The 13,467-nt window shown below is 43.3% G+C and overlaps 2 protein-coding genes across 5 annotated transcripts in view; both read left to right on the plus strand.

Annotated features, from left to right (window-relative positions):
• Positions 1 to 1,173: 1,173 nt before the first annotated feature.
• On the plus strand, positions 1,174 to 9,242 carry LOC118388629 (cyclic AMP-dependent transcription factor ATF-7-like). The gene is made up of 13 exons (XM_035777878.2): positions 1,174 to 1,281; positions 2,443 to 2,504; positions 2,642 to 2,738; positions 2,932 to 3,065; positions 3,163 to 3,321; positions 3,594 to 3,757; positions 3,837 to 3,930; positions 4,087 to 4,206; positions 4,420 to 4,461; positions 4,566 to 4,616; positions 5,187 to 5,375; positions 5,926 to 6,031; positions 7,402 to 9,242. The coding sequence occupies exons 2-13, from the start codon at positions 2,457 to 2,459 to the stop codon at positions 7,632 to 7,634; spliced, it is 1,437 nt and encodes a 478-aa protein (XP_035633771.1). The 5' UTR covers positions 1,174 to 1,281; positions 2,443 to 2,456; the 3' UTR covers positions 7,635 to 9,242.
• Positions 9,243 to 10,153: 911 nt separating this feature from the next.
• Positions 10,154 to 13,467, plus strand: part of LOC118388630 (disco-interacting protein 2 homolog B-A) — an 86,397-nt gene continuing 83,083 nt past the window's right edge. For 2 of the 4 annotated variants that reach the window (XM_035777879.2, XM_035777880.2), the window contains exon 1: positions 10,154 to 10,388. In XM_035777879.2, coding sequence (XP_035633772.1) covers positions 10,304 to 10,388 — 85 coding nt within the window. In that variant the 5' untranslated portion in view covers positions 10,154 to 10,303. The remainder of the gene's footprint in view (positions 10,389 to 13,467) is intronic. The other 2 variants (XM_035777881.2, XM_035777882.2) reach the window with 1 other exon arrangement.

A 13,467-nucleotide genomic window follows, 5' to 3' on the forward strand; every position in this document is an offset into this window, starting at 1 on the left:
AACCTTGTGCTGGGGACAATAATAGGTCATTCTAAAATGTGCAGTTTTGTCACACAACACAATGCCACAGATGTATCAAGCTTTGAGGGAAAATGCAATTGGCATGCTGACTGCAGGACTGTTCACCTGAGCTGTTGCCAGAGAAGTGCATGTCCATTTCTCTATCATAAGCTTCCTCCAACATCGTTTTAGAGAATTTGGCAGTATGTGCAACCGGAGTCACAACCGCAGACCACGTGAAACCACACCACCCCAGGACCTCTACATTCGGCTTCTTCACCTGCGGGATCATCTGAGACCAGCCACCGGGACAGTTGAAACTGAGGAGTATTTCGGTCTGTAATAAAGCACTTTTGTGGGGAAAAACATTCTGGTTGGCTGGGCCTGGTTCCCCAGTAGGTGGATTGATTTCCTTATATGAACTGTATCTCAGTAAAATTGTTGAAATTATTGCATATTGCGTTTATATTTTTGTTCATTATATGTTCTAGCCACACTGTACTGTCATTAGTCATCCTGTTTCACTAGCCTGCCTAAGTATGCTGCAGAGCTGTCTTACAAAATAATTTGACTAGTTCTTCCAAGTAGATACGGCATACTTTCACAAACTGTCTCTGTCCCTCTCGTCATTGTGTTGTGTACAATCATCTCATGTGGTCTAAACTAATGTAGCAGGCATAAGTGTATCCGTCCAGAGATCTGTATATTATGATGAGATGATCATGTCTCCGCCCTAACAATGGGAGTTGTTGTCCCAAAGAAAAGCACTGAGTTTATATTGGACATATTTGGGTGAAAGTGCCTTTTCTTTTCTTTGTTTAATAATCAGCACTGCTAAAACTAAAATGCTTTGTTTACAAGGCGGGGGGGTCCCCCCAACCAAATCTCCTTTAGGGCCCCCAAAAGGTTAGGGCCGGCCCTGAAAGGATTACCATACATAGGGACTGCAATTTTCCACAAATAGAAAATATTCTGCCATTATACATATGTGTAGGCTTGCATTTACATCAAGCATACAACATACAATGTATCATATTATGATGAAAATGTTATGAAAAACACCGTGATTTGTAAATTGCAGGGCTCTCATCATATTTATTTTTTGCCATTTGAGGACACATGCAAACCGCCTCATGTTTACATAATCTCGGATTTTTCACCCCAGTAATCCTGTTATGTAAAAAAATGGAACGCTTTCACCTCTCGCGCGATTTCAACCCAACGCAGGCAGCGCAGTGTAGGAGTTCCAGTAGCAGAGAAGGGGAGAGGTAGGGACGTTGGGTGAGTTTGTAAACATTTGAGTTGCTCGTGTTCAGATATCAATATTTTACCCAATAGCTTTTGTCGGGGAACAGGTGTATTGACCGTCTGTCACATTTACCTTCCCCATCCTGAAATACTTATTTGACGCGCCTCGAATTGTGTCAGGGCTTTAACGTTAGCCTAGCCAGCTAACATAACGTTAGCTAGCTAACTAGCCTGTGTGTTCTGTACAATACCATCTGGCAAGGCGTTAGCTAGCAAGTTTTTAGCTGAAAAAAGGGGAAGGTAAATAAAGCTAGCGAATTTAGCAAAGAGACCACCAAGAAGCCCTTTTAATTCGCTCGGCCGTTATTGCCAATGTGGTTGGTCTGCTGTAACCTTACTGCCTGTACCAAAACATCTCATCTGATGATGATGGCCTGTCAGATATTGCATAGTGAAGTCCATTCTTCGTCCTGTCTAACATTATGTTGCTAGCTAGCTATATCTAACTTGACGTGCTGTTGTGATCATTGGCCCATAGTTAGCCAGGGTTGAGACAGTCGACAACGGCATGGTGCGTTAATTACGCAGATTCTGTTGCAAACCATTTTGCAACAGAAACCGTTTACTCCAAACTGAAAACGTTTTGCAACGAAAACGAGTTTATATTGGAAAATATTCCGCTTGGTTCCTCCCGGTTTAGTTCCGTTTGCTCGATTTGGTTCTTAAACGGTTTCCGTTGCAAGACGTAATGAATTCACCCCATGTGAACTGCGCTGTTTGTTGACAGTCAGCAGAGAGGAGGCCATTTAGCTAGGACAATAACGTTAGTAACTTAAATACGTATTTTACTATTCAAAAACACTAACTAGTTAAGACTATCACATTTTGACTTGCCAGCTGGCACATATGTTTAATAACGTTTTGTCACCAAGAAAATTGTTCATGTCAGCATTAATATATTTGTTTGATACTAACGTTAGCATTTTTCGTTTTTCTTCATTGTAGTGTTAACAAGGTGCTTTAGTTGGAAATACTGAACATGTAGGCAGTAGGAAATCCTTATGAATATCTATTTGTTAATCATAATGTATTAGCCAATACAGCCTGTTTTTATTTTTTAATCTACCAAGATTTTAGAGGCAGAGACAAAATAACACTTTCATTCTCTTCCTCTCCCAAACCTTTTCATTGCAGGCTCTTTGTGTGAGATGGGGGACGATCGACCTTTTGTGTGCACCGCCCCAGGCTGTGGACAGGTAGGGTCTAATTTACCCTCCTTTTCTCTTCATCCTTCATTCTCTTTTCCCACTCTCCCTCCTGTCTTTACAGATCTCGGATTTTTAGGAGCCATCAGATTACTTTCACCAGTGTCTTGCATTTTCTTTGTGTACAGAGATTTACCAATGAAGACCATCTATCAGTCCACAAACATAAGCATGAGATGACCCTAAAATTTGGTCCTGCCAGAACTGACTCCGTCATCATCGCAGGTGCTTACCTTTACTATTCCTAGAATTTCTCAATTTGACTGTATGACAAAATTATGAGAGAAACATTTTTGTCTAGCAATCAAACCAACACCACCCTGTGTGGACAGATGAGTAATCTCTGTTGTTGACAGAGGGGATTTACCTGTACTATGAAGCCTCTAAACCAGTGTCTCCTCTTTCTCTCTACCACCAGACCAGACCCCCACGCCCACCCGCTTCCTGAAGAACTGTGAGGAGGTGGGTCTGTTCAATGAGCTGGCCAGCTCCTTCGAACAGGAGTTCCGGAAGGCCCATGAGGACGACCAGAGGAACAAAAACCCGGTGAGGGTGAGGACGGTGGAGGGGATAGGATGGGTTTGGTTTTTAAACATGGGTAGTTTGACCAATTTATTAATGTTGTGTCTGATTGTTGGTCCCCACACAGCTCCCCACCCCTCATCTTCCGGCACCACCCCTACAGACCCTGTCTGGGGTGAAGGAGGAGGATGAGGGGCCTCTGGAGGTTGACTCCTCCCCGCCAGGCAGTCCTGACTCCACCTCCAGCATGTCGGACAGTAGCAAGGAGCCAATGGGGAGAGGAAAGGTATGTCCTGGGGGCGGGGCGATCAGGTTGTATGGTTGAACAGACGAATCGATGTGTGTTCTTTCCTCTTGTCAAGTTTGCATGGTAAATTGGGTGAGAGAGAGAGAGTAAGGAACAGTGGTGGCCAGAGAGTAAAGTAATTACTTAACTATGAGGCAAGTAAAGAAGATGTCAGCAAAAAGTAGTGGGTGTCTTAGTGGGTTCAGCTCAGCGGCCTGTAGTGTTCAACTCCCACCTGGGTTTCTCTGACTGGATGTGATGTGTGTTGACAGGAGACTCTTCCTCCTCCACGGCCAGTGTTGAGCTCCACCCCCACGCCAACCATTGTACGGCCTGGGTCCCTCCCCATTCACCTTGGTTACGACCCCTTGCACCCGACACTGCCGTCGCCGACTTCTGTCATCACACAAACCCCACCCTCCAACAGACAACTGGGGTGAGTCTAATCTACCAACATCTGTCTATATTTGTATTCTCTCTTGTCTATTTCATTTATACCAATCTCCTGTTCTCAGCTCTCCGACAGGCTCCTTCCCACTGGTAATGCATCTCCCCAACGGACAGACGGTCCCTCTCCTCCCCAGCCCAAATATGACCTCAGTCATATCTGTGAGAATCAATCACATTTATTTATAATGCCTTTTTACATCTTCAGTTTTAGTGAAAGTAGTAGATGTCTAATTAACAATAACAGACTTGATAATGGCAGATATTGGTAAGTGTTATTTTTTCCTCATATTTAGTCTCTTCTTGTGTAATGTGTAGCTGGCGAGGCCATTTAATATGGTGCCCAACATCCCTGGGATTCCAGGCCCTCCGATTGGTGGGACCAGCAGCGGCTCCTCCTCCCCATCTGGGTATAGTCTACACTCGGAGGCCAAGATGGTGAGAGGCGCATGCACTGGCGGACACACACTACACACCACACACAAAGTTAAGGACCAAATAGCAGTGGGCCTACCCGTGTCAGTGGTAGGCAAAGGGAGGCAATGTTACCAGTAACTGTTAATTACCAAAATAACTTGTAGTTTTGCAACCCTAGGAAGGCATGTTGTTGACATCTGTATGGCATTTCTGTGTGTCCATCCCTCTCTGTAGAGGCTGAAGGCGGCGCTGACCCAGCAACAGCATGGCCCGGGGGCTCAGAACGGGACTGGAGGGGGCACAGGGGGGGTGGGAGAGGGCACAGGGGGGGTGGGAGGGGGCCAGGGTCCAGCCCCGCTGTCCCCCAGAGACATGAGCAGAGCCAGCAGCCCTCGCAGCATTCTGACACCCCCTCACCTGCACAGCCACAGGTAAAACACATACATACTTATTCAATACCTAAGAGTCAGGTGGAATCTGCTAGAGGCAGGGTGGCCTTTATCTCCAGAAATGATAAAAATGCTGGAAAGAACACTGAACAAACTAAAAGCTGCTACAAACCATGTTTTGTAGATTAAATATGCTGGCAACTCTATAAAGGTATTGATAAGAGAACTTCTCTGCAGGTTCCGTCTGACCCTATATATTTGGTAATGCATTATCTCATGTCGCTTGCATGTATTTGCGTACATTTTGTGCACAAACAGTGAATACAAAAATGCACAGGCACACTCATGCATATATGATTTACATATACTCACACAGCAAACCAGCAGTGGCTCCTCCTCTCCATTTGGGTATAGTCTACATTCAGAGGACATGATGGTGAGAGGCGTATACACGGGCACACTTTGAAATACACATTCAAATGCACTTTTACACTCACACACTCACACACAAGCTCACACTCACATTTTCTCTCTCTATCTCTCTCTCTCATACACACACTCATGCACACATACCTAGTCCAAGGTGTATAACACTCTCCCCGTCCTCCCCAGGTATCCCCGGCCCAGCCCACCGGGGGTAGGAGGCGGCGGGGTGCGGAGGCCGACCCAGATGAGAGAAGGCAGCGCTTCCTGGAGAGGAACAGGGCGGCGGCATCTCGCTGCCGACAGAAACGCAAGGTTTGGGTTGGCTCACTGGAAAGGAAGGCAGAGGACCTGGCTACCATGAACGTCTCTTTGACCGTGAGTCTACTGCACTATGACTGTAACTGGACCTAGACTGTAACTGTCTATTAGAGTCAGTTACAATCAACCATAAAAGGCAATATATAACTTTTTGGTCGACCTGACCAAATTCACATTGACATATCTATAACTCACATTTCTTTCTCGTTGAAAGCAAGTCTAAGAAGCGGCAGATCTGTTCTATGTGGTTTATTTCTATGCTTCCCATTCTTATATTTTGGTTTTGTCTTCCTTTTGGTTTTGTACACCAGTTGAAAATACAATATATTTGGTTATGGAAAATATATTTCACAGTGGTTTTAGATGGTACAATGATTCTCTACACTATACTTCCTTGTTTTGGTAACTATTATAATTTTAGCAACCAGGAAATGGCAAAGTGATTTCTGCATAGTGCATCTTTAAAACCATGAACCCGTCGAAGCCCTAATATGATTCTTGTGCCCATGGGGTTTTGGTGTATGATTGTCAGTGGTTGAGAAGACAAATGTTGTGTGTACATTGTCTTGTGTGTTCATGCGTATATGTGATGTTCTGTTTCTATCAGAATGAAGTGGGTCTGCTGAGAAACGAGGTGACACAACTGAAACAGCTGCTACTGGCCCACAAAGACTGCCCTGTCACTGCCATGCAGAAGGCGGCTGCCTACTTAGGTAATTAAGACAACATACACTACATGACCAAAAGTATGTGGACACCAACTCGTCGAGCATCTCATTCCTAAATCATTGGCACTAATATTGAGTTGGTCCCCCTTTTGCTGCTATAACAGCCTCCACTCTTCTGGGAAGGCTTTCTACTAGGTGTTGGGATATTGCTGTGGGGACTTGCTTCCATTCAGCCTCGAGCATTAGTGAGGTCAGGCACTGATGTTGGGCGATTAGGCTTGGCTCGCAGTCGGTGTTCCAATTCACCCCAAAGGTGTTTGATGAAGTTGAGGTCAGGCCAGTCAAGTTCTTACACACCAATCTCAACAAAACATTTCTGTATGGACTCGCTTTGTGGACTTTGGGCGTTGTCATGCTGAAACAGGAAAGGGTCTCCCCCAAACTGTTGCTAGCTGGAAGCACAGAATCGTCTAGAATGTCATTGAATGCTGTAGCGTTGAGATTTCCCTTCAGCCCTAGACCATTATTCTTCTTTCACCAAACTTTACAGTTAGCACTATGCATTGGGGCACATTCTCCTGGCATCCGCCAAAACCAGATTTGTCTGTCGGACTGCCAGATGGTGAAGCGTGATTCATCACTCCAGAGAATGCGTTTCCACTGCTCCAGAGTCCAATGGTGGCGAGCTTTACACGACTCCAGCCGACGCTTGGCATTGCACATGGTGATCTTAGGCTTGTGTGCGGCTGCTTGGCTATGGAAACCTATTTCATGAAGCTCCCGACGAACAGTTATTGTGCTGACGTTGCTTCCAGAGACAGTTTGGAACTTGGCAGTGAGCGGTGCAATCGAGGACGGACAATTTTTACGCGCTTCAGTACTCGGCGGTCCCGTTCTGTGAGCTTGTGTGGCCTACCACTTTGCGGTTGAGCCGTTGTTGCTCCTAAATGTTTCCACTTCACAATAACAGCACTTACAGTTGACTGGGGCAGCTCTGGCAGAAATTTGACGAACTGACTTGTTGGAAAGGTGGCGTCCTATGACGGTGCCACGTTGAAAGGCACTGGGCTCTTCAGTAAGGCCATTCTACTGCCATTGTTTGTCTACGGAGAGTGCATGGCTGTGTGTTCGATTTTATACACTTGTCAGCAACGCGTGTGGCTGAAATAGCCAAATCCACTAATTTGAAGTATGTCCACATACTTTTGTGTATATATAGTATACATGAATCAACTATCAATCACACAAGTCTGTCATTCACTCCATCTGTTTGATTTTTAATTTAGCCTCATTTATCTGTTCCCAATCAACTTGTACATCTATTCACCTACCTACCGATCCAACTCATCCATCTAATCTATTGCTTGCCTGTCACCTCTCTTTAAGGGTGAATGTTTCTCTCTCTCTCTCTGTAGCTGCAGGAGGAGTGGAGAGCTCCAGGGATCCCCCCTCCGAGCCTACGGGCTCCACAGCCTTGGCCATCCAGCACGGGCCTTCGGCCCCTGTCCCCAGCCCTGGTGCCATCACCGTCAACGGGCTGAGCGTATGCGCGGCTGAGGCAGTGGCCATGTCGGTCCTGGCCGGGATGGGGGCGGCCCACCAGGGAGGGGTCCTCATGGCGCCACAGCCTCAGCCCGCCCCCAGATGATGCGCAGGGAGCCAATAAGAACATTAGGAGTCCGGACTGGTACAATTATGTGAGCGATTGAAAGGGACCTGATTTGAAATCTGAAATCCCACCAGTTGTTAATAGAAGGGGGGGTGAGAAGTACTGTCTCCAACCTATGCTCAGACCTTGGATACAGTGGCAGCCAGGAAAGGATGTTGGGAGTTGACATCCTGTCAAAGCCACACAAACCCCCCACCCTACCCCCCCAAACACACACACACACACACACACTCGCTCACAGCCAATGATAATCACTGAACGAGTCGTCCCGCCCCTTTTGCCCCTTTTCTGATGGATCCCTGCTTGGAAGCACTGTCATTGCGTATGTACATACTCACACCCCGTGACATACACACACTCGATCACTGAATGTAGTGTGTTTTTGTCTATTTGCAACTCTCCCCTGTCTACAGTGTAAATCTCTCCTTACATATTTATCTTCATGCAGCTGTTAATCCATGGGGAAACTATTTTTAGGGCTGAATAAGCGTGAGCTATTGTTTTCCCTTTGTCATGGAGTGAGCCAAAGTATGAGTATATTCAATGTCTGGCCTTTAAAAAAATGTGTATTATTGTTTTTTTAATAGGAATTCTGCATTCTGACAATGTGTATGAAACCCTTATTGACTGCATGGATATTAGAGGAGACTGATGAAGACCACTGTCTGTGTGCTGGTGTCTGCTCATATTATTGCTGGTTTTTATCATACTGCTTTTCTCTCCCACTTTTTAAAGTGATATCAAATGACTGATGCAAACATTGACAATGTCCTAATATAACACTTGAAATGGTTAGGTTTTAGATTATACTTTATGTAGTAATCAACAAACTTTTCATTAGATTTATAAATCATTTACCCAGGCTAAGTTGAGGAAAAAGTAGTGCAATATATTTTTATATTCAAAACAAATATTAATGTTCCTGCATTTAGCTAAAACGTGTGTAGTGAATACAGTGGTAGAATGGTTTGTTCTAATTCAATGAAAACCAATTACATTCTAAATGATAAGAGAAAATGTAAACCTACAACATATTCTTGAATGCAAATCTCGATTAGGGGATGTCTATTAAGAGAAAATGTAAACCTACGACATATTCTTGAATGCAAATCTCCATTAGGGGACGTCTATATGAAGATCATGTCCTGCTCTCGGGTGCTTTCCAACATTTAAAAAACTATACTGTCTTTTGGAGTATATCACTTTTGTAAGACACGTCACTGAAATATTTGTTATCAAATGTCATTGAGTGATGTCTTTTTTTCTTCACATTTTGTGTTGAATACCTTGTTTGTTTAATCTTTTTTTAACATGTCAGTGCTCTATTCATAATTTTGTTATTGCTGTAACTGAACCCTGCGTCATGTTACCTTTCCCCTCGTGTTCTGTCAAGAGGATGGATATGTCTGTCTTCAACAGTGAACCCAGGGTGTAACCTCCCACAAACTATTATGGAATTTGTCTCCAATCCGTCGAGAGGGTGTTTTTGCCCAAAATAATTACACCTCAAGGCGGGGGAAATTTAACTTGTGTATAGTCTCAACTAATAAAAGATCTCCGGCAAAATAAACAAGTTACTGGCAACAAGGGGTTTAGGTTAATCTTTTTCATGCTTAGTATCTAAGTGCCTATCCCCTTGGTATAGAGCTCCATGACAGTAGGAGCAGAAGCTGTCTGATGTGCTCAGGGATTAGGATGGGCTGGTGGCATACGTGTACACAACAAGCACAGGAAACGAGAAGGCTTCTGTATGCCAGAGAGCGAGCTAGACCCTGCATGTGACTGTGTATAGAGCGTAAGGGGAGAATCCTTAACTTCCACTAAATTTATTTTTCACTAAGTCTCCCACTGACATGAATGCATGACTAAGTGAAAATTGACTTGTGGAATTTAGAATTAGCCTCTAAAATTGTGCTCCAGACATTTGTGTGATGTTAGTATGTTCATCTAGTCATGAAATTGCAATAGTTGACTGACCGATATTATGGACCATAGTTTCATAAACAGTAGCCCAGTGTGTGTTCAGTCAGTGATGTGTGAAATGCTCATAAACATTCATTTTCCATACAGCAGGATTCACCAACTGGTGGGCCGAATTTGAAATGTGGGTGGTTTTATTTGGCCCCCAAAGTTTTTTTTGATTGTTCATAGTCTGACATAAAAGACTGTAAAAACACCAGGAAATCAGCTCCAGTGATTTTAATTTAAGAAATCTGTTCCCACGCATAATAGAGAGACACGTGATTGTATACACATGTAAGCAATGTTTGAAATGATTGTCAGACATCTATTTGGGTTTATTGCTGGCAATTTGCAGTCTACAAATGATTTGTAGTTATGTTCCGGCCCCTCACCAACCGCTCAAGAAAATATAGTTGATGGCTGAATCTAGTTGATGATCCCTGCCATACAGTAACGCCAGGGGGAGCAGGCAGTCTATTGATTGATTTCATGCTCCAGTCACAACCATTAACATCAGACATGGTCATGTGACAGATTCCTTTGGTGAGTTGTTCATTGCTCACAGTTATGGCGGTGTTAGGGAGTCGAAAGGATGGAGTACTGTCTTGATTTTTGCTTTTCTCGTTGATTCAGGAACTTGTCACCACTTTTAATTTGTAAACATTCTACGTTTTATTCCTGCAACGATGGCGGACCGAGGCGTGGATATGTTGGCACTACCGAAAGAGGTCAAGGACCAATTGGCGGAGTTGGATTTGGAACTGTCCGAAGGTAAGGATTTTAGACGGGGGAAAGAGAAATAGGTGTTGTGTCCCGTAAACGCTCCTACGTGTGTGTCCCAGATAAAAACAACAACAATCAGCCGTCCGCTGTCAAGTGGTGAGAACTGCAGTCTATAACCGGGCAAGCACGACTCCCTCCCCCTGCTATGTTGCCGCGGAGGATAAAAACACTGACCTATTTTCATTTGATTAGCTACTATAGTTAATGTAATCAAAATACCATCGTTATTATTTTCGCCTAGTGTTGGCAGAGTGTTTTTGAGAAATGAGGATATAGAGAGATTACTATTTTATTGGATAAGGCTTTTGATGTATTAACTGTATGATACTATGTATAGCTTATGACTGGATTTTTAAAAATAAGTTTATTTGTTTATTTATACTTTACATAATATATTTACCATCAGAAGTAACCTAGGCTCTCAACATTTAACACAATCTTCCAATTTGCTTTGCAGAGTCAGTGCATTTTTCTCTAGTAGCTAGGATAGAAATTGCCTTCGTGTAATTTACAGTGTAAAAAAGGAGATCATAGAGGTTTTCCTCTTGTCAGAAATTAGGTCAAGGCTCTCTTCCTCATCACATAGTTATTGTGTCTGTTTCTCAAGCGATAGTACTGTTGAAATTATGCTGCACGTTCTATAGACCTACAAGGCTGTCGACTGCTAAACTCTCTTGTTAATGTGGGAATTCAGCGTTTGCCTTGTTTTGACAAAAAATAATAAATAAATAATATGGTGTTATGCAAGTCTCCTCCTTGGTGGGTGAATCACAGTATTGCTGGATCTGTGCCATGCGGTTCAAAGCACCCCGGGGTGCATGAGTAATGTAATGTTTCAGTTTTGCAGAGGAAGGAGAGAACGTATGTGATGGAAAAGTAGAGTTACCATTGGTGACTGACTTACTGAAGTCAATTCTCTCCCTGAATCTGCTCCCCTGTCCCCACTGTGTGAACATTGAATAATAGTACAGTTTCACACTGTGCCTATTGAGCTCTTCACAGCTTACCGCTGAAACGCATGACTCCATGGAGTCATCATGGATTCCGACTGTCCAGGTCTCACCCAGACCCAGTTGGATGATTGAAACTGAAACAGGAGACCAGGTGTGGAGAAACATTTTCAGTCATTTTCCAAGGCCTCTATACTATTCTGCCATCACCAGACCTTTGGCCGTGGGTCCTGGCACTTTGGGATTTTCCATCAAATCTGCTGAGTATAATTTCAAAATGTGTTTTATTTGATACTAAAAAAGTTACTTTTGTCACTACTCACCTGTAATAATCATTCAAGAGTTGCTTTCTGAAATGTCTCAATGTGAGGACAATAGCCTAACAAGAGATCATAGTAGAATCAAATAGCCTGTGCACATCATCAAACACAGCCCCCCTGGGATACAGCCACAACGATGGCCTCTCAGTGGTTACAAACTAATCAAAACAACTCTCTCAAAACAACATGGTCTCAGAGCATTTCGTATGAGTCTGTATGTAAATCCGAGACACTCCATTTAGTAGTATATGCTACGTTTCGTATGGTATCTATTCATTTGTGGATGTCCATCATCCATTTCGTACGATGTGTTACGAATTGCAGTTCGTACGATGTGTTCCGAAAGGCAATTTGCACAATATGTTACGAATTACAAAATGTACAATACTAATTCCAATTTGTTGTGACTAACGTTAGCTAGGTAGCTAACATTAATGTTAGCTAGCTCTAGGGGTTAGGGATAACTAACATGCAAAGTAGCTAAAAAATAGTAAGTAGTTTCTAATTATCTAAAATGCTAAAGTTCTCCGTGATGAGATCCAAACACGCAACCTTTTGGTTGCTAGACGTCCATGTTATAGGCCAACCCATTCACCCCGACCAAGCACCCTCCTTCTGTTTTTGCCTTAAGTAACCTTATGTAATCTTATGTAACATATCATACTAATTTGAGTGTCCCAGATTTACGTTTACTATGTTGCGTCTAGCTGTTACAGAGACCAGTCTGCTCAAAAAGATGTGTGAAATCTATTTTACATTGATCAAATCAATTAGATTGGGCTGTTTAATATGTCACAGGGCACTTCTGAAAAAGTCTGAGTGATGGAGAAGCCTTAATTCACTGTTACAAATGGTGGGTGAACTCACTTCTACTTGTGGTCTCGTTTAATAATAGACAGCAATTAACAGTTTGGTTAGTGACAGTTCGGAGTAGTGCTGCTCTCCTTAGGATCACACACACAGATGGAGAGAGAGAAAACAGACAGGAGTTCCTATCTATTAATAATAATGGCATGCTATATAAACAGATGTACTGCATAAACAGACTGTCTCTAGTTTTCTGCTGTGTGTGCAAATCGAGTGTAAATGTTTGAGAGTGTCGTTGTGTGGCACTGGTTTAAAACATTTTATTGAATTTTTTATTTTTTGCTTTAGTGACTGAAGAGCTCAGCAGTAGTAGGCCTATACAACTCTACTACTCAACTGTAAATGCCAGCTTGCTGTATGCTTATTTGTCTGTTGTCCTCTGACATTTAGAGCAGTAGTTAACTACCCTTGTTAAGACCTACCAGCTCCTCGTGTAGGCCTATCACTTGACAATCTCTGTAGTTACATTAACAGACAGTGTAGGCTTATTAAAATGTAGCCTAGATACATGTTTATTAGGATACATTGTACTTTGAGTGATGAGTGTTGAAATGGGCTGTTGTTGTGGTGTTATGGCTCAAGTTTGAGGTGTTTGTTTATTCCCGCCCATCAGCCCTGTAGCTCTCAGCTAGTCCACTGACTCCTCACACACATAATCCATTTTGAGCCCCAGCAGCACTTAACACCCAACGATTGATTCACCACAAAGAGAAGCCTGTCTCATTATTCCAGCCACACTGAGCTATGACCAGATGGCCAGACCGGAGTAGCCATGTTTGTAGTTCCATCAGCCTGCTGGTGGTTGTAGTTTAACTGTAGCTAGTATCATACAGTACATGAATTGGATCAGTTGAGACTGGAGTCAGTAAAGGCTTCAGTAGCACAACAACTCAATAGAAACTCAAAACCCCCAGTGCGTCCATCATTCAT

Source organism: Oncorhynchus keta, chromosome 10 (genome assembly GCF_023373465.1).
Source record: "Oncorhynchus keta strain PuntledgeMale-10-30-2019 chromosome 10, Oket_V2, whole genome shotgun sequence".
Taxonomy (NCBI): Eukaryota; Metazoa; Chordata; class Actinopteri; order Salmoniformes; family Salmonidae; genus Oncorhynchus; species Oncorhynchus keta.